Genomic DNA, 25141 nt, shown 5'->3' with positions numbered 1-25141 from the left:
CCAGAGGCTTGGAAAAAAAGAAAGAAGATACTGACATTTTCCTAGTCCTTTGCATGCCATACAGAAGTTAGCATTTAAATTCTTTTATAAGTTAGAATTTCTTCTCTGAGTTTTCTTATGTTCTTTTATAAGCTAGGTATCTTTACATTAAGCCTGATCAGTCAATGCTTCCAAATAAATTCATCCAGCAAACCTAATGAACATTAGGGACCTTTTTTAAGAGCAAAGTAGGCCATCTGTCAATGTGTAGGTCTCCCTGACCAGGATACAAGCATCATGAAAACCAGCATAGAACAACCAAAGTCAAGAAGGAGACTCTCCTTTCACTAAGCAACTTTTCACTTTTGTTGGCTTGAGGACAAACCATTGCGGACTTCTTGGAAATTGTATCAGCTTTCCTAGTCAACTAGGAGCCACCTCTTGCAAAGGCAAAGGTGATCAATAGCCTAAAACTTTAGTGTCATGGCTCAGATGACAGTCAGCCCCTTCTCCAACCCCTGTGCCCAAGTAACACTACATAACATGCTGCCAGTCTCTGCCCTTGTCTGCTACAACTCCAGCCAAGGGTTAAGCATTACAGGAATTTATCTAGCCAAAGTAAAATGGACTCATCTGATCTGGAAATTCATTTTTAGTTTCAGGACTGGGAAGTGGAAGAGCTTTCTGAGGTCATCTAGGGAACAGATGGGAATAGGGGACAGGGCTCCGAGAGGAAGCCCTGTCGTGTGGTGTGCCTAGGATCACACAGGAAGGCAGGGCTCAAGGCCGAACTCAGGTTTCCCAAGTCCTCACCCAATTCACCCGTGAGAATGAACTGCTTCCTGTGGAGGGCTTGCCATTTTGATTGTTTTTAAGAGAGGACATTTGGACTAAACTAAAAAAGAATTAATATTCAGGTTTTTTTTAAACTGAAGGTAATATGTGACCATGAATAAGAATAACCCAGCCTTTGCGAAATCTATCAGCACCAGGCTCTTTTGTGATTATCTCGTCCTAAAAGCAATAGGTCTCTTGAAGTCAATCATTCTGGGGAAATCACTAAAAATTACAGCTTAATACCTATAATTATGTTCTAAAAACCTCAAAAAGATATATGTACAAAGATGTTCAGTGCAGTGCTGTTCATAAAAGCAAACAAATTATCTATCAATAAGGGTTTATTAAAGCAGGAATGGTGCGGCCATATGCTTGAACACTGTGTAGTCACAAAAAATGAGTTCTATCTGTATGTACCAATATGGAAAGATTTCAATATATATTATTTAAAAAAGGCAAATTGTTTTTTCTTCAATAGGTAATATGTAGCAATAGTAGGTAATAATGCATAGGTAATAGATCAATTTTAGTGTCCTAGTATATACATAACTTTTCTCCAAGAGGGAATCTTAAGAAACTTACAATAGTAGTTATTGTAGGGGATATGGACCTTTCACTTCCCATTTATGTTATTTAAATTGTTCTGTTTGAATTTAAGTGCATGTGTATATTCCTCTTTTATGTCAAAAGAGTTTCCCTTAGATAGTAAGATTATAGTTCTTAGGATGAAATAAGAAACGTTTACCTTTTTAGTTTCTAGTTCATTTCTGAGTTACATGTTAGGTGGTCTCAGTAGTGCCTCTGGCCATGCTTAGCTCAAACCAGCTCAGGGAGATCAGTGGCCGGTGTGAGTGGGGGTGGGGAGGTGACCAGAGGCCCCAGGAAAACAGCTATCACACCAAGGATTTCAGCCAAGCTTGATGTCGGAACATAACTCATGCCTGGACACAGTGAGACAATACCTTCAGGGACTCTTAGAAATATCTGGGGGTTAATGTACATTACAGATGTGGAGGCAGCACATTTCCAGTGAGCACCCGCAGGTCATCGTCACATTCCAGAACCTGATGACGGGTGGGGGTGTGGAGTGGGGTGGGGGAGAGGTTCAGGGTACCTGGTGTACACATGACCTAGTAAAACAGAAGGCAGGGGCAAGAGTGGGGAAACAGCCCACGGAAGAGGCCACCTGGAGGCGCGCCAAGCTCCTTCCAGAGGCCAGCCTGGCAAAGAACACGGTGAGTCAGGTGAGCATCTGCATGTCGAGCACTCCTCATCCAGACGGGGAAAACAAAACTGTGTCCTTGGTCAGGTTAAGAGCAGAGATGTATGAGGAAATGAACTTCCCATTCATACCCCAACATCAAAGAGTTCGACTGAAAGGACTGAGAAACTCCTAGGACAAACCCTTCTCCTCCCATCCCCTTCGTATGTCTGTCTATCCCACCAAACTATGCATTTCATGGGTGGCAAACAGTTTTCCCTCTATTTTCTCAATAGCTGCTCATGAAATGTCTACTCAGAGTCAGGTTCTAGGGTAGGCTAGGATCTGGGAATATGCATCTTAACACGAGGTCCCTGGCTTCTCAGAATTCAAAATCTAGAAGAGGATAGAGCCACCTAGACCACGCTGAAAAGTTTAGTGTCCGTGTAGTAGACACTAAAATGAAAAAGTCTGAGGGCGGAAGTGCAGCTGTCCAGGGAAAAGCAGAGTTATACCACCAAGTTCAAAATATGTTTACTAGCAGAGACAGCAGGGTGAAAGGAGGCTCCAAAGCAAGGCCAGATTTAATCAAAGGGATTCAGAGAGCCAGGGCAGGATGATCCCCAAGAAACACTAAGAGGAATGCTCACGTAGATCAAATGTTATGAACTCTAGCAAATAAATATCCTGTATCACCTTAGACAGCTTGGCTATGGAAGGAGAACAGACTGAGATAAACGAGTTCAGCACAGCTCCAACTACTCCTTTGTCGTCTTTTTCAGAGTCAGTCCTCCAGAAGAACACCCCCGGGTCCCACCCCTTTTTCTGCAGTAAAGGCACGCCAGTGTCAAGCAGCCAGTATTAACCTTACAGTAGACAACCAGTTAGTATCACTCCTCTGGCTGCCCAGGAAAGGGATGAGGCCTCAGACCTGACTATCTTAAGGAGTGTGTATATTCAGGAAGGCAGGAAAGAGTGGGAGTGGCCATGGGCTTCTGATTCCAGACATCAATCCTGGGTCCAATGTGGCCTCTCTGAGGGAGGGACTGTGTGTGCCTCTTACATTGATACTGAAAACTTCCCAAACATGTTAGTGGAATGCATGAGGGAATGCCATCCTCAGAACTTGCTTAGCCTGCTGTATGCAGACAGGAGAACTCCAGGGAGGTCCTCAGGGGGCCCCTAACACTAACACTGTCAAAGCATCTGCCCAGCCTTCAGAGAGGCCCCCAGTAGTGTCCCACACCTGCGGCTGCCTCTTTCTCTGTCACCTGCTGGCTGACCTTCCCTGGCGCAGGTGGCCAGGTTCAAGCCAGCGCTGCTGGGGGCTTGTGAAAACTACAAGCCAGAACAAAGGGTGTGGTTATTTTTAACCACGCAGAGTCTTTTATTTTTGTACACTTAAATATATTCTGCCTTTTCTTTTATGACTTTCAGGCTTCGTATTGTGTATAAAAGGTCAGGAAACTTCCAACATTTGCAGGTTATGAATTCACCTGTGTTTTCTCCTAAGACTTCTAGTGCTTCATTTATTTTACACTTAATTACTTAACACATTAGGAATTCTGTGTGTGTTTAAGAAGGGATCTGTATTTTTATTTCTAAACAACCAGTTGTACCAATGCCATTTATCAAATAATCTCGCTTCTCACACTGATCTTAAAATGTCACTTACTAGAACTAAATTCCATATATATTTGTTCACTGTGCTCTAATTGTTTTCCACTACTCTAATTTTTCTTCAACACTGAACTGTTTTAATTATTGCAGCTTCATATTGCATTTTAATATCCGGTAGGGCTAATCTCCCTTAATTACACTTCTTTTTCAGAATTCCACATATTTCATTTTGAAAAATGAGTAAGAGTATCATTTTGCTATGCCCCTAAAAAAAGATTCTGTTGGCATTTTAATCAGAATTTCACTTCTTTTATAGAGAAATTTAGGGGAAACGAACATTTTTTCTATATGGTACCTTATTATTCAAGAGAATAGTAAGCCCATCCAATGACTCTGAGCTTTCACATTTGCCAGTGTAGTTTTTAAATTTCCCTCACATCCTTCCTGTATGCTCCATTTCACTTCAAATGTCTTATTCTTAATGTTTGACATGCTTGATTGCCATTTTTTAAATTCTAAAACTATGCTGCTTCCTGTATTTGGAGTACTTTTCTGCCACTTCTCCATTCGGCAAGTTCCACTCATTCTTCAAAGCCCCATTCCAAGAGGCCTTGCTTGGTAAACTTTTCCTTAGCCCCAAACCCAGTCAGGATGGACAGCTGTCCCTCCTCCATGCTTCTGTAACACCCCGTGTGCACCATCACCACGCCACAGGCCACCGTGCGCAGCGGCTTCCGTACACAGGGCTCAACCCTCATTAGTCTGGGAGCTCTGAAAGTACAGGAGCCTGGCTCACAGCCAGCACTCAGTGATTACATCAGATGAGTGAATGAATGCATGAATGAATGAATGCCATAATCATAGAACATGCTTCTTCATGTTTCAGTAGTGCTTCGGCAGTGCTAATAATGATAACCTTGGTAAATGGTAGAATTTGCAATCATGTGATAACGGCATTTTTCCCCCTTAAACACAAACCATGTTTAAAAATGCAACAAAATATCTCATAATAAGAAGTCATAAATAATTAAGAAATGAAAACCAGATACATTATTTTTCTGGCATTTCAGCCTAATATGAAGAGGGAGCACTGTGGTGGGCAGAGCATAGTCTGGTATTAATAAGACCTGAGTTTAAATCCTGAGTCAACTACTTACTTTAACTAGATAGCTCAGGTGAGTTTCTTCATTTCTCTGTGCCTTATTTTATCTATCTGGGCATAATACATATGTTCATAATGGGATGTCTAGGAGACATCTAAAATTTAAGTACTCAAAATGCTTGATTCCCCATCCCCCAGACCTATTCCTTATATACTCTTCCCCACCCCACGAAATGACATGCTATCCTCTCAGTTGCTTAAAAAAAAATGGAGGAATCCACAATTCTCCTCTGTTACTCCGTGCTTCCAACCCATCAGCAAGTCTTACAAGCACTGGCTTGCAAATATTTCTAGAAGTCAATGATTTCACACCAGCTGCTCTTCTACCCTGTGTTCTAAGCCACCACTTTCTCTTGTTTTGACCATTACAATAGCCTCCTGACCTGTTTTCCTGCTCACTCACATCTATCATCCACATTGTTGACTGAGTGATTCTTTTAAATATATCAAATTATGACACAACTATGCTCAGAATTATCCAAGGGCCTCCTATCTCACTCAGTCTCAAATAGAAGGAAACTCAGGCCCTCACAGAGGCCTTCAAGGACCGATCTGACACCCGCCTCTTCCTATCTCTTAGACTTCATCTCCACCCCTCACACTTTTTTCTCTGACCAGCCACAATGGCCTCCCTGCTGGTCCAAGGACGTACAAGCAAGTTAGACCTCAAGGCCTTTGCATTGCTTATGTCACCTAGAAAACCCTTCTAACCAGAATCTGCATGACCTCCTCACTTCCTTTGTGTCTCTGCTCAAATGTAACTTTATCAAAGAGGCCTTCCATTATCACCTCCTAAAATATAGCACCTTCCCTGCCCCTCATGTCCCCAACATTCTCTCTTCTACTTGCCTTTCTTTATTTTTCTTCATAGCACTTTATCACCACCCCTCACATTACATGTTTATTTGGTCAGTGGCTGTCTTACCCCAATACCTGGAATAACTTGAGTACTAGTAAGTGTTCAACTAATACATACTGGATGACTAGAAAATGAACACATTATTTATAACTATAATTGTACCATTTATATAAAGTGTCTAACCAAAAGTGGATTCTCTTAAAACAAACAGTAACTAAGGAACTGGTGCAAAAACTAAACCATCACTGATGTTCATATTCATTACTTACCCAAATGCTTAAATGAATCAAAATAAAGACTCTCTTGTTTTCTACAGAACAACAACAAAAGTCTCCCTAGGATCCATTAGAGACTGCCAAACTAAACCCTCTTTTCTACTTCTTTTTAAACATTTAAAAATTATGACTTTCCTAACTGCCCCGTCCCCACCCTCCTTTCTTCCCGTAGACTCTGGGACTCTTCTCCTTCTGTTCATTCCTGTTTGGAGCTGAAACCCAGAAATAGCTGTTTACTTCATTGTCCTCATTTCCCTTCATTGTGACCATTCAGTTCTCTGGTGCCTACCCTATTGTGGATGTGTTTTTTACATGAATTCTCAATAAGTTAAGAAAGAAAAGCGTGGGTAAAGACCTTGGACACAGTCTGAAGTAAAATATACTATAGGATAGCTTCTCTTAAGAAAAGCTATAAATTGACTCTAACACAGTTACACATATACCAACAAATATTATTCCATATGTAATAATGTTATAGAGCTGGAGAAAGAACACACTGTACAGAATAAAGAACTTCAACCTATTAAAATGTGAATAACAATAGTTATGCAAGTAGACCCCTTCCTCTTATGAGCCTACAAAGAAATTATCTAACAAAGGATCAAAATCATATGACCTCTAATTAATCAGCAAGTGGTTTTTGAGTGCAGGACCTACAGCTCCTGCTTTCATTTTTATGCTAATGCAGAGCCCAATAGTACAAAGATTTTATATGTACATCTACTAAATAAGGACTTACCCACCCAGTAACTATAAAACAAAATATGGACAAATTCCTTGAGTGGTAAATGCAAATCAGATAATTTTCCTGATAAAATAATACACTGCACAAAGGAAATAAATCTCTGATATATTGGCATACAATCATCAGATAGGTAGTAAGACCAAGAATAATCACAGGCAAATTTAACTACACGTTTTAAAGCTGCTCTGAAACAGCACTACTAGAAGAAATAGAGCCACTCATTTAAAATGATTATGGAGGGACCGAAGGCAGTAAACATTTCTTTCCCATAACAGTTCTCTAGATAATTTATCCCAATAGAAGGAAACTATCAAGTGAATTATCCAAGATATAAAAAACAAATACTCCAAAATTAATTTGGGCTTGACTTTGCACTAAATGTTATTGTTAGTCGATAGTGGTAGTTACACCTGAGCATACCAACTTCCCATGAGAGGAAATGGCCCAAAAATGTGCTGGACTGAAGGGGAGGAAATATCCAGCTCCGGATTTAAGTTAAATTTTGATGTTCATAATATACAAGGTAGCTAATACTATATAGGCAGGTATGTAGATATTGACCAAATTTCTATCTTTTGAGACCAAGGAATACTTTCACACCAAAACACATGCTGGCTGGAAACTCTACTACCTAGGAAGGCCTCAGTACCTGTTTTCATGGATGGCCCCATTATACACCTGTTGTTCCAGTATCCTGTCAGGTTTAGTATTTGTCCTAGACAGAATACTTTTATAGATGATCACTGACATGGTACATGTAAAATATATATTTAAATGTGAGCAATAAATGTTGATTTGCCCTTATTTGCCCCAGCCTTATTCAATCACAAACTCTAAATACCTTTAATATTTTTCCACCAAAAATGATGACAATCCTAACCCCAGAGTGCTGAGTAAGCATTTCTTAAGTTACTTCATTAGTTATCGTCAGTCCAGAAATAGGTGAGACTTGGAAAAGATCTGGCTCTGTAGGAAAAAGATTCAATAAATACCACTTGATTGGAGGCGGAGCCAAGATGGCGGCGTGAGTAGAGCAGTGGAAATCTCCTCCCAAAAACACATAGAGCTATGAAAATATAACAAAGAAAAATCTTCCTAAAATAGAGACCACAGGACACAGGACAACATCCAGACCACATCCACACCTGCAAGAACCCAGTGCCTTGCGAAGGGGGTAAGATACAAGCCCCGGCCCGGCGGGACCAGAGCGCCCCTCCCCCCAGCTCCCTGCGGGTGGAAAGAAACCGGAGCGGTTTTATTTTTTTTGGCGAGTGCTTTTTGGAAGCCTTAAAGGGACAGGGACCCCATTCCTAGGGAGGCAGGGTGGCGGGACTGGTGAGCGGGTGCCTGGGACCGGCACTTGAGGACGGAGGAAATCGCGCGTTTTTCCCCTTTTTTTATCTCTTTTTGGCGAGTGCTTTTTGGAAGCCTTAAAAGGACAGGGACCCCGGTGCTAGGGAGGCAGGGCAGCGGGACTGGTGAGCGGGTGCCTGGGACCAGTGCCTGAGTACAAAGAATATCCCATGTTTTTCCCTGCGGGAGCGGTGAACGGATGCCTGAGACCGGCACCTGAGGACAGAGGAAATCGCGCGTTTTTTCCCTTTTTTTTTTCCTCTTTTTGGTGAGTGCTTTTTGGAAGCCTTAAAGGGACAGGGACCCTGGTGCTAGGGAGGCAGGGCGGCGGAACTGGTGAGCGGGTGCCTGGGACTGGCGCCTGAGGACAAAGAATATCACGCGTTTTTCCCTGCGGGACCAGTGGGTGGGTGCTTTTTGGAAGCCTTGAAGGGACAGGGACCCTGGTGCTAGGGAGGCAGGGCAGCAGGACCAGTGAGCAGGTGCCTGGGACCGGGACCTGAGGACAAAAAAAAAAATCAAGTGTTTTTTCCTTATTTTTTTTAAAATTTTTTTTCTGTTCCCTCTCTCATTGTTGCTGTTGTTGTTTTGGTTTGGAGAGTGCTTTTTGGAAGTCTTAAAGGGGCAGGACAGGTCACTTAGACCAGAGGCAGGGAATCTGGGGATCTCTGGGCACTCTAACCCCCTGGGCAGCATGGAGCACAGAGGCCATTTACGGAGATAAATAGCCTCCCAGCCGCTCCCCCTCCAACCGGGCTCCACCATTTTGGAGGAACAGCCCCAGCCAGGCCAAGCCCACAGCAACAGCGGAGATAAACCCCATAGCAACCAGGCAGGAAGCAGAAGCCCTGTCTGCACACAGCTGCCCAGCACAAGCCACTAGAGGTCGCTATTCTCCCAGGTGAGGAAGGCCACAAACCAACAAGAAGGGAAGCTCTTCCAGCGGTCACTTGTACCAGCTCTGCACACTATCTCTATCACCATGAAAAGGCAAAACTACAGGCAGACAAAGATCACAGAGACAACACCTGAGAAGGAGACAGACCTAACCAGTCCTCCTGAAAAAGAACTCAAAATAAAAATCATGAACATGCTGACAGAGATGCAGAGAAAAATGCAAGAGCAATGGGATGAGATGCAGAGAAAAATGCAAGAGCAGTGGGATGAGATGCAGAGAAAAATGCAAGAGCAGTGGGATGAAGTCCGGAGGGAGATCACAGATGTCAGGAAGGAGATCACAGAAGTGAAACAATCCCTGGAAGGATTTATAAGCAGAATGGATAAGATGCAAGAGGCCATTGAAGGAATAGAAGCCAGAGAACAGGAACGTATAGAAGCTGACATAGAGAGAGATAAAAGGATCTCCAGGAATGAAACAACACTAAGAGAACTATGTGACCAAGCCAAAAGGAATAATATTCGTATTATACGGATACCAGAAGAAGAAGAAAGAGGAAAAGGGATAGAAAGTCTCTTTGAAGAAATAATTGCTGAAAACTTCCCCAAACTGGGGGAGGAAATAATTGAACAGACCATGGAATTACACAGAACCCCCAACAGAAAGGATCCAAGGAGAACAACACCAAGACACATAGTAATTAAAATGGCAAGGATCAAGGACAAGGAAAGAGTTTTAAAGGCAGCTAGAGAGAAAAAGGTCACCTATAAAGGAAAACCCATCAGGCTAACATCAGACTTCTCGACAGAAACCCTACAGGCCAGAAGAGAATGGCATGATATACTTAATGCAATGAAACAGAAGGGCCTTGAACCAAGGATACTGTATCCAGCACGACTATCATTTAAATATGATGGCGGGATTAAACAATTCCCAGACAAGCAAAAGCTGAGGGAATTTGCTTCCCACAAACCACCTCTACAGGGCATCCTACAGGGACTGCTCTAAATGGGAGCACCCCTAAAAAGAGCACAGAACAAAACACACAACATATGAAGAATGGAGGAGGAGGAATAAGAAGGGAGAGAAGAAAAGAATCTCCAGACGGTGTATATAACAGCTCAATAAGCGAGCTAAGTTAGGCAGTAAGAAACTAAAGAAGCTAACCTTGAACCTTTGGTAACCACGAATCTAAAGCCTGCAATGGCAATAAGTACATATCTCTCAATAGTCACCCTAAATGTAAATGGACTTAATGCACCAATCAAAAGACATAGAGTAATAGAATGGATAAAAAAGCAAGACCCATCTATATGCTGCTTACAAGAAACTCACCTTAAACCCAAAGATAAGCATAGACTAAAAGTCAAGGGATGGAAAAACATACTTCAGGCAAACAACAGTGAGAAGAAAGCAGGGGTTGCAGTACTAATATCAGACAAAATAGACTTCAAAACAAAGAAAGTAACAAGAGATAAAGAAGGACACTACATAATGATAAAGGGCTCAGTCCAACAAGAGGATATAACCATTCTAAATATATATGCACCCAATACAGGAGCACCAGCATATGTGAAGCAAATACTAACAGAACTAAAGAGGGAAATAGACTGCAATGCATTCATTTTAGGAGACTTCAACACACCACTCACCCAGAAGGATAGATCCACCAGGCAGAAAATAAGTAAGGACACAGAGGCACTGAACAACACCCTAGAACAGATGGACCTAATAGACATCTATAGAACTCTACATCCAAAAGCAACAGGATATACATTCTTCTCAAGTGCACATGGAACATTCTCCAGAATAGACCACATACTAGCTCACAAAAGGAGCCTCAGTAAACTCCAAAATATTGAAATTCTACCAACCAATTTTTCAGACCACAAAGGTATAAAAGTAGAAATAAATTCTACAAAGAAAACAAAAAGGCTCACAAACACATGGAGGCTTAACAACATGCTACTAAATAATCAATGGATCAATGAACAAATCAAAATAGAGATCAAGGAATATATAGAAACAAATGACAACAACAACACTAAGCCCCAACTTCTGTGGGACGCAGTGAAAGCAGTCTTAAGAGGAAAGTATATAGCAATCCAGGCACACTTGAAGAAGGAAGAACAATCCCAAATGAATAGTCTAACATCACAATTATCAAAACTGGAAAAAGAAGAACAAATGAGGCCTAAAGTCAGCAGAAGGAGGGACATAATAAAGATCAGAGAAGAAATAAACAAAATTGAGAAGAATAAAACAGTAGCAAAAATCAACGAAACCAAGAGCTGGTTCTTTGGAAAATAAACAAAATAGATAAGCCTCTAGCCCAACTTATTAAGAGAAAAAGAGAATCAACACAAATCAACATAATCAGGAATGAGAATGGAAAAATCATGACAGACTCCACAGAAATACAAAGAATTATTAAAGACTACTATGAAAACCTATATGCCAACAAGCTGGAAAACCTAGAAGAAATGGACAACTTCCTAGAAAAATACAACCTCCCCAGACGGACCAAGGAAGAAACACAAAAGTTAAACAAACCAATTATGAGCAAAGAAATTGAAGCGGTAATCAAAAAACTACCCAAGAACAAAACCCCAGGGCTGGACGGATTTACCTCAGAATTTTAACAGACACACAGAGAAGACATAATACCCATTCTCCTTAAAGTTTTCCAAAAAATAGAAGAGGAGGGAATACTCCAAAACTCATTCTATGAAGCCAACATCACCCTAATACCAAAACCAGGCAAAGACCCAACCAAAAAAGAAAATTACAGACCAATATCCCTGATGAATGTAGATGCAAAAATACTCAATAAAATATTAGCAAACAGAATTCAACAGTGTATCAAAAGGATCATACACCATGACCAAGTGGGATTCATCCCAGGGATGCAAGGATGGTACAACATTCGAAAATCCATCAACATCATCCACCACATCAACAAACAGAAAGACAAAAACCACATGATCATCTCCATAGATGCTGAAAAAGTATTTGACAAAATTCAACATCCATTCATGATAAAAACTCTCAGCAAAATGGGAATAGAGGGCAAGTACCTCAACATAATAAAGGCCATATATGATAAACCCACAGCCAGCATTATACTGAACAGCGAGAAGCTGAAAGCATTTCCTCTGAGATCGGGAACCAGACAGGGATGCCCACTCTCCCCACTGTTATTTAACATAGTACTGGAGGTCCTAGCCACGGCAATCAGACAAAACAAAGAAATACAAGGAATCCAGATTGGTAAAGAAGAAGTTAAACTGTCACTATTTGCAGATGATATGATACTGTACATAAAAAACCCTAAAGACTCCACTCCAAAACTACTAGAACTGATATCAGTATACAGCAAAGTTGCAGGATACAAAATTAACACACAGAAATCTGTAGCTCTCCTATACACTAACAATGAATCAATAGAAAGAGAAATCAGGAAAACAATTCCATTCACCATTGCATCAAAAAGAATAAAATACCTAGGAATAAACCTAACCAAAGAAGTGAAAGACTTATACTCTGAAAACTACAAGTCACTCTTAAGAGAAATTAAAGGGGACACTAATAAATGGAAACTCATCCCATGCTCATGGCTAGGAAGAATTAATATCGTCAAAATGGCCATCCTGCCCAAAGCAATATACAGATTTGATGCAATCCCTCTCAAATTACCAGCAACATTATTCAATGAATTGGAACAAATAATTCAAAAATTCATATGGAAACACCAAAGACCCCGAATAGCCAAAGCAATCCTGAAAAAGAAGAATAAAGTAGGGGGGATCTCACTCCCCAACTTCAAGCTCTACTACAAAGCCATAGTAATCAAGACAATTTGGTACTGGCACAAGAACAGAGCCACAGACCAGTGGAACAGATTAGAGACTCCAGACATTAACCCAAACATATATGGTCAATTAATATTTGATAAAGGAGCCATGGACATACAATGGCAAAATGACAGTCTCTTCAACAGATGGTGCTGGCAAAACTGGACAGCTACATGTAGGAGAATGAAACTCGACCATTGTCTAACCCCATATACAAAGGTAAACTCAAAATGGATCAAAGACCTAAATGTAAGTCACGAAACCATTAAACTCTTGGAAAAAAACAGGCAAAAACCTCTTAGACATAAACATGAGTGACCTCTTCTTGAACATATCTCCCCGGGCAAGGAAAACAACAGCAAAAATGAGCAAGTGGGACTACATTAAGCTGAAAATCTTCTGTACAGTGAAAGACACCATCAATAGAACAAAAAGGAACCCTACAGTATGGGAGAATATATTTGAAAATGACACATCCTATAAAGGCTTGACGTCCAGAATATATAAAGAGCTCACACGCCTCAACAAACAAAAAACAAATAACCCAATTAAAAAATGGGCAGAGGAACTGAACAGACAGTTCTCCAAAAAAGAAATACAGATGGCCAAGAGACACATGAAAAGATGCTCCACATCGCTAATTATCAGAGAAATGCAAATTAAAACTACAATGAGGTATCACCTCACACCAGTAAGGATAGCTGCCATCCAAAAGACAAACAACAACAAATGTTGGCGAGGCTGTGGAGAAAGGGGAACCCTCCTACACTGCTGGTGGGAATGTAAATTAGTTCAACCATTGTGGAAAGCAGTATGGAGGTGCATCAAAATGCTCAAAACAGACCTACCATTTGACCCAGGAATTCCACTCCTAGGAATTTACCCTAAGAATGCAGCAATCAAGTTTGAGAAAGACAGATGCACCCCTATGTTTATCGCAGCACTATTTACAATAGCCAAGAATTGGAAGCAACCTAAATGTCCACCGGTAGATGAATGGATAAAGAAAATGTGGTACATATACACAATGGAATACTACTCAGCCATAAGAAGTGGAAAAATCCAACCATTTGCAGCAACATGGATGGAGCTGGAGAGTATTATGCTCAGTGAAATAAGCCAAGCGGAGAAAGAGAAATACCAAATGATTTCACTCATCTGAGGAGTATAGAAACAAAGGAAAAACTGAAGGAACAAAACAGCAGCGGAATTACAGAACCCAAAAATGGACTAACAGGTACCAAAGGGAAAGGAACTGGGGAGGGTGGGCGGGCAGGGAGGGATAAGATGGGGGAAGAAAAAGGGGGGTATTAAGATTAGCATGCATGGGTGGGAGGGAGAAAGGGGAGGGTGGGATGCACAACACAGAGAGGACAAGTAGTGACTCTACAACATTTTGCTAAGCTGATGGACAGTAACCGTAATGTGGTTGTTAGGGGGGACCTGATATAGGGGAGAGCATAGTACACATAGTATTCTTCATGTAAGTATAGATTAAAAATTAAAAAAAAAAGAAAGAAAGAAATAAAAGGGTGATTACTCCTTGATAGGATAAAACTATTGGTAAATCAAAGATCAACGCATGCTTTAAATATCCTTAATGTTGATCACTTAAAGGGTGTCAGATGATCAGCTATGGAGGTACTCTTTTCTGATAATATTCCTTTCTCTTAATAAATAAAAAAAAAAAAAAAGCAGTTACTGTGTGCTGACCCTCCAATGAGTTCTGCACAGTGGTATAGAGGGCATGTCAAAGTGTGGGCAAAGGGTCTGTTTGTTTCTATGCAGAAGATCAAGGCCTAGCTTGGATACCCAGAAAATGAACTAAGATACGATATGAGGAGGAGCTTCTGGCATCAGAACTCTCTGGAGGACTTGTGCCAGGGGATGATCATCAAAAAGCCTCGGCAGGGATCCGGACGATGCTGCGGTTGTGGCTGCATCCAGCCCACCGTTTCCTGGACTTGCCATTGGAATGAGGAGGGAGATGTCTAGGCTGGCATGTGCATACAGTGAGACAACGAATTTGACTGGATCTGTACTGTTGGAACTCAACTAGGAGTTGGGAGGGGTGCAAGGTGTAGCACTCCAAAATCTCATGACTATAGACTATCTACGGTTAAAAGAACATATGGGATGTGAACAGATCCCAGAAATGGGCTGTTTTAATTTGTCTGATTTCTCTCAGACTGTTCAAGTACAGTTGGACAATATCCATCATATCATAGACAAATTTTCACAAATGCCTAGGGTGCCTAAATGGTTTTCTTGGCTTCACTGGAGATGGATGGTAATTATAGATTTGCTTTGTTTATGTCACCGTATTCCTATTATGTTAATATGTGTGTGCAAATTAGTTAGTAGTTTAAAACCTATACATACTTAAGGTACTCTACAAGAAGATATGTCAAAGAAATAATCAATCCTCCCATGTTTCCTTCCATATGCTACATCTGTAGCTTTTCTTCTTTCTTCCTAATTACAACCCTTAAATAGAATTCGTGCCTCATATCGAATTTACCGAGTATCATAATTCCTCCAGGTGGTAAAGATACCTCGAGACAAGTGCTGGGCATAGAAGCCACAGGGCATAAATCTGCAAAGAAGTAAAAAGCTAACCTTTTCAAACAGTATGGCTTCTCTCTCACTTACCAACTTTACATTTCCCTGTATGGCCCCGGAAGATGACTGGTTAGCCAGAGACGGGTAAGATTCCTCAAGGGAGGAACAACCTAAGACAGGCACAGTCGCAGGGGGGCCATCAGGTGAGAATTTGGGGATCAACAGAGGTGAGGCTCAGAACCTCACCCCCCCTGCTTTGAGAGAAATCTTCTGCATCCGTGGATGTCTTACTGCCCTTGTCTAGCCTGGATTAATACTTAGTCCATAGGCACACACCTGATCATCTGATCATCTACATTTGCCCTCTTACAGCACTAAACTATGTTTTCTACCTTTATCTTGCATCTACCTACCACTTCAGCATTTTATTAAAAATAAAAATAATAATAATAATAGAGGGAGAAATGTGGGATCAACATATAAATCAAGTACAAAAATCAAATTAATATTCATATTTGACCTGATTGTTTATAGGTCATAATGCATGATCAAAACCGAAAGTTTCTGTGATGACTGCCCTTGTACTGTTCACCATGTAAGAATTTATTCACTCTGTAAGAATTCGTTCACCATGTAAGAACTTGTTCGTTATGCTTCAGAAGATTGGAGACTGACGAGAATTAGGCTTGAGATGGATTAATGATTGTACATTGAGCATTGACCCCCCTATACTGAATTTTATTGTTGTTAACAACCATTTGACCAATAAATATGAGAGATGCCCTCTCAAAAAAATAAATAAATAAATAAAGTTAAAGGTTTGCTTCCAGTCAAACAAAAACCCTTTTAAGAAGCTTAAGAGAATTGTTTCTCAGCCATCTCAGCAGGATCCCAAGGTGGAGAAGAAATTATCCTCAACAGATTTGTGACTGTAGATTTGATCTAATGGAATAAGACCCAATGATATTCACAGAAGCACATAACATTTTTGAGAAAACTGTATCTGTGGAAACACAGCTAGCTTGGACTGAAAGGGACAAAGAGGGTACAAAATAAAAAAGAGGCTCTAGGACCCCCCCAAATTTTACCACAGGGAGCTGAATGCACAACTGAGCTACAAATAGATGCATGGAAAATAAAGGAAGACTCGGAGGGCAATTACAAGAGCCCAGAGAATAGAACCAAGAGCCTAGAGAATTATTCATAGGCCTTGAAACCTAATCACATTTCCAACCTTTTCCCAGATGAATTTCAGAATTTCTATGGGCGGATGGGTTCTTGTGTCTCCTATTTACCCTCTGTTTTGAACAGAAGTATCTAAAGAATTTATCTATGCCTATTTCACCATTGTATATTAAATGTATGTGGGTGAGAGGACAAAAAAAAAAATACCACTTGATTGAATATCAGTGAAAAAGGTCAAAAGATCAAGAGTTAACCACTATCCATCAGTCTTCTTGCTTACTGTCAAGAAATTTAGGATAAACAGTTGACATTTCTGCCCTTGGGGGAAGAGGAGAAAAGAAAGCATGCATTTTCTTAATTGGTGAATCCCTTTTCCATTTGACATTAATTGCAATCCACTAGCTTCTATTCCCTTCTCAATACAGAAAAAATATAGTGATTAATTTATACTAGTAAATATTTAATTCATACTCAAATCCAATGTCTCTATTTTCCATTTTTCAATGATCTTGTTTAATCTACATCAATCACTGTAATTGTTTCCATACCTTCTCTGCCCCAGGCTGCTGCTTTTTTACCCTTGAAATAGTTTCCTCACTAGTTTGTTTATGATTTGGACTTGGTCCCGGGCTGTTGTCTGATGGCATGTGTGCTCTAGATCATGAGGTACTCAAAAAGGCAGCAAAGGTCATACCATAACTTGTAGGGCAGAAAATAACAGATAAAAATGGGAGTCCCTCAGTAGAGCCTACAGGAAATGGAGGACTTGCTCTCTCCATGGGCTGGAGTCACAGGTACCTTTTTAGCCTTGCCGCACTGTCATCACCAAGGTGGGTAGTCAGGATGGGCCACAGGAGATCACAAAGCTTCAAAATGTTTCTCAGAAAGTTCTTGAGGAAAGTGAACGGAACAGGTTCTTTTGGCAGAAGCTGTTCCATATGGCTAGAGCTGCACATTTTGAGAGAGAACAAACTCACTATACTAGTGTAGTAAAGGCAGTACGTGCTGTCCATCCCTGGTGACATTACAAAATTTAATGAGTATAGATAGCTGAATTTTTGATGAAGTGTGTTTGATTATAAACTCTAGAAAGGTTGTCTAGATATCCAATAGATGTCTATGGGATGGATGGATGGATGGATGGATGGATGGATGGATGGATGGATGGGTGGACAGACAGATGAATGGATGATATTCCCAGAGACTGCTATTTTAACAAGGGTGAAATGCTGACCACTTATGCTCTTTTCCCTTTCTCTACTCAAGTACATTACAAGCCAGTGATTAAGCAGATAATGGCAGCCACAAGTATTGATTCAGGTTGTTGGTAAATCTTGCGAATGGAGTAACAAAATGTCAAACTATATCAAGTGACTAGCACTATTTATGTCCATGAACATGAATATGGATTAAGTTAGAGAAGAACCTGAAACCACAGGCTCATGAAAAAGAAACATTTTGCTCATAAAAGATGATGAAGACTAATTTACCATTTTGAAGAAAATGTTCCTTAAACTTTAAAAAAATTTCATCTTTCATTTTAATGGGCTCTATTAATCAGCACTGTTTTGTTCCTCTCTAGAACGGAGGGACCTAGCAACATGCATGTAAAACTAGGATCGGTTAGGAGGGCAGACTTCTTCCTGGTGCAGTGGCCTCTCCCCTTCCCCTTGCTATAGTCAAACGTGTTGCTTAGCCACGTTCTGTGCTTGACCCTCCTTGTACCATCATGGTTAGTACTGGGATGTTACGGAGTCAGGCACAACACTAGCAATAATCTGCCATATGAGAGGAAGCGTAAGAGAGGGGCTTTTGGCAAGATGTCTGCCTAAATGAAAATGCAGTTAGTATAAAATGTAACTCACTACAGTATAAGCTGGCAATAAAATACCATCTCCAATGGATATTGTGGGTATTTGTACAACCAGGGATGAATTAGTTGAAGTGTATCAAGGACACATCTCTCACTTCCCGTCTTTACATCTGTACTTCTCTATTTAGGAAAGCCTTTGATGTAGAGGTTTACTAGTTTAATACATCCTTGTTTGTCTGCCCTATTTTTCTCCTCCTTACAACAGATCCTGTGGCCCCCCTCCCACTTGCACAGACTCCCTGCTCCCCAGTATCCTGCTCTTTCACTTCTCCCTGTTTTACCTGTGCTGTTCCTTCTAAAATGGACATCTTTCACTCTCCCTGCCAAATTCCCATTCATCCCTCAAAACCAACTCATACCTCGCTCCACTGTGAGGGGAAGCTATTCTTGGGGTCTCCAGTTACAATAGTTGACCCTCCCATAGCAGTTTGATCATTCATTCCTAGAAGATAATCTTTTTCACATTCTATTCTGGTCAGCTGTGTACATAACTTTACACACACACACATGATAATTTGGTACCTAAGCTTTAAATAGGAGAACTGGTCTAAGAATTGGTTTTACTGTGAATTCAAGGGCAGATTAATCAAGTGTATTAGAATAGGTGCCTGTGGGGAAAAGGAAATAGGATTGGGGCATGGGGACAAAAATAGACTAACAAATCAGCTAAGAGAGATGACTTATAAACTGATGATGAGAGTGAGCTATAACCTGAGAAACATGACTAACTCAACCTTCCCTAACAGATCTCAGAATTTTTTTTTAAAGTAATGCTGTTCACAGACACAATGTGGGAACAATTTCACTTTCTGGAATCTTTCCTGAAACATGATTCTCCCACATGGCAGATACTGATGTCAAAAACTCTCACATGAAAAAAAAATCTATTTATTGAATTGAAACCCATTTATTTTGAATGCCAAAAAGGCCTTCCAGGAAATAAAGTATGTTGCTGTTTTGATTTTTTTAATACTGAAGCTAGTTAACGGCTAAATGTGGCTTTCAAATATATTTTCTCTTTTCAGTTTGATAAGCTCCTTGAGAGTTATATAGCCCAGAAAAATGGCCCCATAAACACCAAATAAGAACTCAGTGTATTAATCTTTATAACATCACCATGAACAAAACTGACTAAGATAGAGTGATACAACTAGTGATATAACAGGCACAGAATTACAGGAGGAAGTGAAAAGAAAGGAGAGACAATGAAAGTCTCCCATTTTTCAATGAGCAGATAGATACATGTTTGCTCAGCCCTGCTGTAAGCATGGAAGTTGAAGGAGTCAGCAAAAATGAGTGTAGTTCTGACTCTTATGGTCCCTCTGCACCTAACCCTTTGAAAGAGCCCCTGTCCAGCAGAGGGCTTTGCTGCTCCGTAAAGCTGATGACAGCCCCCTTCACCTCTTGCTGATACTGCCCAGGACTCAGCTCAGTCTGCAACCAAAACTCTTCATGCCTAAGTTAGGACATCTGAGGTCAAGCATGCCCAACCATCTCCCAAATTCCTGCAGTCTGAGTCACTGAATGGATGGACAGCCCCCTCACTGCTGTATTCCTCTCCCCACTCAACCCTTTCTGCCCCATATGGCTTCCCTCCTGCCTCACATCTCTCACCCTGGCAGCCTTCCACTGTGCTCCTTGGACCCATAGTTGCATGTAAACAAAAACCCCTATCTATATCCTCAGTCTTTACCTAAAGTGCCCCCTGCACCTCCTGGCTCAGCTGAGATCTGGCTCTTCTCTTCCCGGCAAGCGTGCCATCCTACACCGACACGCTTCTCAGGTCAACACATGTTGCACTGTTTCTTTTTCATGCTCCTCTCCCTGGAAAGCCCTTCCCTCCACCCCAATCTTTTTTATCGGGCTCATCCAAGAATCCAACTCATTTTCCAAGAAAGCAACCCTGCTTTCTTCAAGAAGCTTCACCTGATCTCACAGTCCTTACTCCCATGGCTGTATTTGGTGCCACTCTTTGTGTCATCAAAAAAACTCTCTTTTTATCCTGTATTAGCTTAGCTCTCTCCTTCTCTCTGAACTCAGCATATTCTATGATAAATATTTATATATTTGTCTCTCCCACAAAACTGTGAGCTTCTTGAAGGTATATACTGGGTCCTAGTCATCAATTGCTGGCACATAACAGCTGTTCAATAAATGTCTGTTGAATGAATGAACGAAAAACTATGTCCCTAATGCAAACAAATGAAATGAATGAATGGGGAGGAAGTGAACATTCTTTGTTCATTGGATTTTTCTCTCATCTATTAAAGCTATGTCTACTTGTTAGCAAACAACACAAAGATGTATTCAAAGAAAAGTTAACCGTCTCCTCTCCCCACCTTTGCCTTTGTGGTAACCGTAGTATGTACTTTTCTGTGATATTCTCTATGTCCCTGGTACACATAAATATGTACACATAGGAACTTTTCTCAGTTTACAAAATGGATCATACAATACAAACACTTGATTATAAAACTTGCTCTTTTTACTTAATAATGTATCGTGGCCATCCCTCCAGACCAACATATGTGGGTCTAACTCATTCTTTCTAAAAATTGCATTACAGTCTGTGGTATGAGTGTACCATAATTTAGTCACTTATTAACCAATGAATGAACATGAAGGATGCTCTCAGTTTTATGGAGATTCTGAAAACAAAGATAACAAGACTAAACTAACATTTCTAGAGCATGCATACCTCAAGGTATTTCTCCGCTAGTACAATGGACTCTACCCACACACACCTGTATCTTTTTTCTCAAGACTCCAGCTCCTGAAAAGTTAGTAGGCTGCTGAAAGATCTCTTCTGTGTACAGTACCTGTTATGTGCCATTTGTCTTGTACAGAATATGTATTTTAAATGTGTTGAAATGAATCGAAGCCTGACCAGATAGAAACTGTCTGGAAGGATACACAGGATGCACTGTCTGTCATGCTTAATTCTGAGGATTTGGTAGAGTGGGAGTAATTCATTTATAATTTATATGCTTCTGATTGAATTTTTAATATATTACTTTATAATTTAAGTAATTTAATATATCCTTAATAAATGAATATAGTCTATTTTGATTTTATATAGAGATAATGAATTTTTATATATTATTTTTATAACCCAAAAATAGCTTTTTAAAAACCTTGCTGGATAATACAGAACCTTGAGTTAGAAGAAACAAGCTCAATTTCAATGGCTCCCAAATCTGCCTGTCCTAAAGAATCAACTGGGGCTTATTAAACATTCAGATTCCCAGGCCTTTCCCTGAATGTTCTGACTCAATAGATCTAAAACACAGCCCTGGTGTCAGTATGTTAATAAATACTCCAGATAATTCTTATGATCCAACTCTAATCTAATGGCCCTTAGAATTGCTAGAGAAGCTTTTCATATATGTGGATTTTTGGGCTTGCCGTCAGAGCTTATGAGCCATTAGATCTGAAATAAGGCTTGGAAATCTACATTTAAAAAATGCTACCTAGATATTTCTCCCCAGATTTGAAAACTCTATTCTAAGTGTGGTAATTTCCTCTAGTGGGTCATTTAAAAATCAAGATATGATGGCTTCATTTTGGTCTCTAGTAGTAAAAATATGTTAACAAGTTAAATGTCTTTGATGAGAATATTCCACAAGTTGGGAATATCTTAACTTGCCCTATCGTGGAATTAAAGAATACTTTTTATTGTTAGTTTGAATAATGAGTTGAATTTTAGTACTCTGTTCATACTAAAGAGCAGCTGAAGTAAAGAATGATATTTTCCTTTCTAAAATTTTTAATAAAATCACTTCTCTTAGGAAATTAAATGCTTTCAGTATTTTCAAATTAAAAAACAATGTCTACCCCTACCATAACCTATAAGCTGAGATATTAGAAATAAACAGAGATCATTTTTAAAATCAATGAGACTTATCTTTCTAAATGTCCAAAGACCTTCCTATTTATAAATTAGGTATGTAAACAGACCCATTAACTTTCTGACCCTGAAACTCTATCATACATTCAGGAATATAGTTGAGAGCAGGTACTGAAGCTCATAGTTCTGACATCTTTCACAGAAAAGGAATGGCAAACAGACATTTTTTCACACAAGCTCGATTCAGTGGATACTCTATTAGGCAGTCTACTAATAATTTAGAAGTGTTTTTTTACAAATTCATAAAAATAAAAGTACTTCATAAAAACATAAGAAAAATCCTCAAGTAACTGGTGATATTGGAGAAGTTCTGGTCCTCAGAACTGAAGTAAGAGGAAACACAGAGTAGGAATAGCAACGTAACACCACCAGGGATCAATGGCCTTCTTTCCTCCACTTCATCATCACCAAATACCCATGAAGACGTTGCTACATGTATTGGAAATGCCAAGTTACTCACAATGGCCATTCCTTTTAAATTTCAAGTGGAGGGCATTTTCTCTCTCTTCTTAGTAAATCAATGAGTTTGATGTTTACTATAATATTCAAAGAACTAATAATAGGGAGGCAGTAAAAAAAAGTAGGTGTGAACAGAAGTCAGGCAGCCTGAGGTGGAAATCAGGATCTGACACTCACCAACTGTTCGAGCTCAAGGTAAATTACATAATCTCTCAAAATCTTAGTTCTTTAATCTATGAAATGGGGAAGTAATAACAGTATCTGTTTGATTCAGTTATTGGGAGGGTTAAATGACATATAACACATCTAAAGTGCCTGGCATTTAATAAGTATGTAATAGCTGATATTTATTACCATGATTTTTCCCCTGCAATATTATCCAGACTTGAAACTGTTAAATGTAAGGTTATCCACATAGAGTTTGGAGGGGAAAAAAGGCAGCTGAGTGAAATGTCTACTTCTAACTCCAAATCATCCTGCTTGAAACTAGGTTCAGGATGAAATATTTAAGGACTAGGCCCCAATCCAGGGCTCTAGCCCTCTTAATCACTGAAGCCATCTTCATTTCATATATTCAGATAAACCACAGAGGCCCTGTAACAGAAGGGGCTGCACACAAGGTGAAAGTGGGGGGTGGGGGTGGGGTACCTAAGGAACTTGATGCTTCCTAAGATATACCAAGGTTCCCAGTAGTTACTCAGCTTCTAAGGTGTGCAAGCTTCTACACTCAGGGGCTTGGGTGGTGTGCAGCTGGATCAGAAGTGGAGTCTGACCACAGAGTTTTACAGCCTATGAGAGACACCCTCCACATATTCCTTGTGGTACCCAGGACAGAGGTCAGGACCAAAAGCCCCAGTCTTACAATGCCGTTCAGAGATTGTACAGCTGGAGTCACTTGGAAGATTCCACACACAAGAGTCCCTGTCATCTCTTTCACTTTTTTCTTTTTTTAATGTGCACAAATGATTAGGTGTCATTAAGCAGATAGTATCTCAGGGCCCCATGCCACCTCTGTAGCCCAGTATCTATAAATGTAAATTCTGTCATTCCATCTAGGCCCTACCACCCCATTTCCAGGCCGAGAACCAACGAACCTTGTTGTCAAATCAACAGAGACCGGTTTCCTTAAAAAGGAATTTAAACACTGTGGGCAGAAATTACTCTATTCATTACATGCCCTGGAATGAACCCTGAAAGGTAGTACTAAATTTTCTGAGAAATGTTATTAAGTTTCTAAACACCCCTCAAAAGAGCAGAACCCTTCAGAGTTTAAAAAAAAAAACAAAACTGCAACTCCTCACAAGTTTCAGGGTATCAAAAGGGGTGGTACTTTGCAAATACACTTTCTAAAAATAATCAATATTTTCCTTAAATGCTTAAGGCAAAGCAACCAAGTCATTTCGTTTTAGTTGCCGGCAAACTGCACAATGACTTGATCTCTGTAATATTGCACTCGTAGTAGCAGCCACTGAGCTATGACTAACCCACTCTCCCCAGCATCACCACTGGCTCCGGATGGCAAGAAATACATTCCCTCCACTCTTGCCTAAAAAGCAATTCTGATATTTTTCTTTCACCCAGTTTCACCTGCAGTAATTGTTTCACTCCAGAAAGAAAACCGGTGTGTATATGTGGGAGAGAATTAATGCAAAGAGGAGCACAGGTAAGGAATTTACTTTTTTAATGGGGTGTAAAGCACTGCAGCTTTAAATCTTACTGCATCAAGCCCTGGATTCCTTCCATAACCAAACTGCAAAATGGTATCAAGAAAGGAGGAAAAAAATACCTTTCTCCCTCCTGGACAGCCCTCCGGGCGGCTCCCCAGCAAGACAGGCAGCAGGGAGCCCATCCCCCACGCCCGCCCGGCCCAGCCAGGCAGCTTGTACAGGTGAGCCGGGCACCGACCTTGGCCCTCGGGCTTCGCCTCCATCCGGGGTTCAAGGTCAAGGGCGAGGGCTTCCTTCCCCCCTACCAAGCCGCCCAGAACCCAGGGATCCGCTGCCAAAGTTTCAGGCCGGACTGGGCCCGCGCGGCTCTCAGCCCCTGGCCCTCGCGCACCTGTCCGGCCCGCCCCGGCCGGCACCACCCCAGGCCCGACGCGGGGTCTGGGGACGGTGCCCACCTCGTCCCCACTCACCTCTTGTGGACATGGCTCACGCAGCAGGAGCCGCAGCTAGAGGGCGGAGGGGACACCCGGCAGGGCGTGGGGCGGAAAAGCCCCCCGAAACGCACCCCCGCGCCACGCGCCCGCCGCGGGGAGCCAGCTGGCGCGCGGGGTCGCCTCCCGCAGGACACCTGGGCGTCCGCGCGGCCGGCAGGCGGGACGCAGGACTGCTGGGGACCCGCCGCCGGGCGCGGCAGCGCTGACAGCC

At 41.0% G+C, this 25141-nt stretch overlaps 1 protein-coding gene across 1 annotated transcript in view; it reads right to left on the bottom strand.

The window, feature by feature from the left end:
* Positions 1-25141, bottom strand: part of ABLIM1 (actin binding LIM protein 1) — a 288553-nt gene extending 263412 nt beyond the window's left edge. The window contains exon 1 of the mRNA XM_073240363.1: positions 24907-25141. Coding sequence (XP_073096464.1) covers positions 24907-24919 — 13 coding nt within the window. The 5' untranslated portion in view covers positions 24920-25141. The remainder of the gene's footprint in view (positions 1-24906) is intronic.

This window comes from Manis javanica, chromosome 7 (assembly GCF_040802235.1).
Source record: "Manis javanica isolate MJ-LG chromosome 7, MJ_LKY, whole genome shotgun sequence".
In the NCBI taxonomy this organism is placed as follows: Eukaryota; Metazoa; Chordata; class Mammalia; order Pholidota; family Manidae; genus Manis; species Manis javanica.
This window is presented reverse-complemented; position numbering and strand designations above follow the sequence as displayed.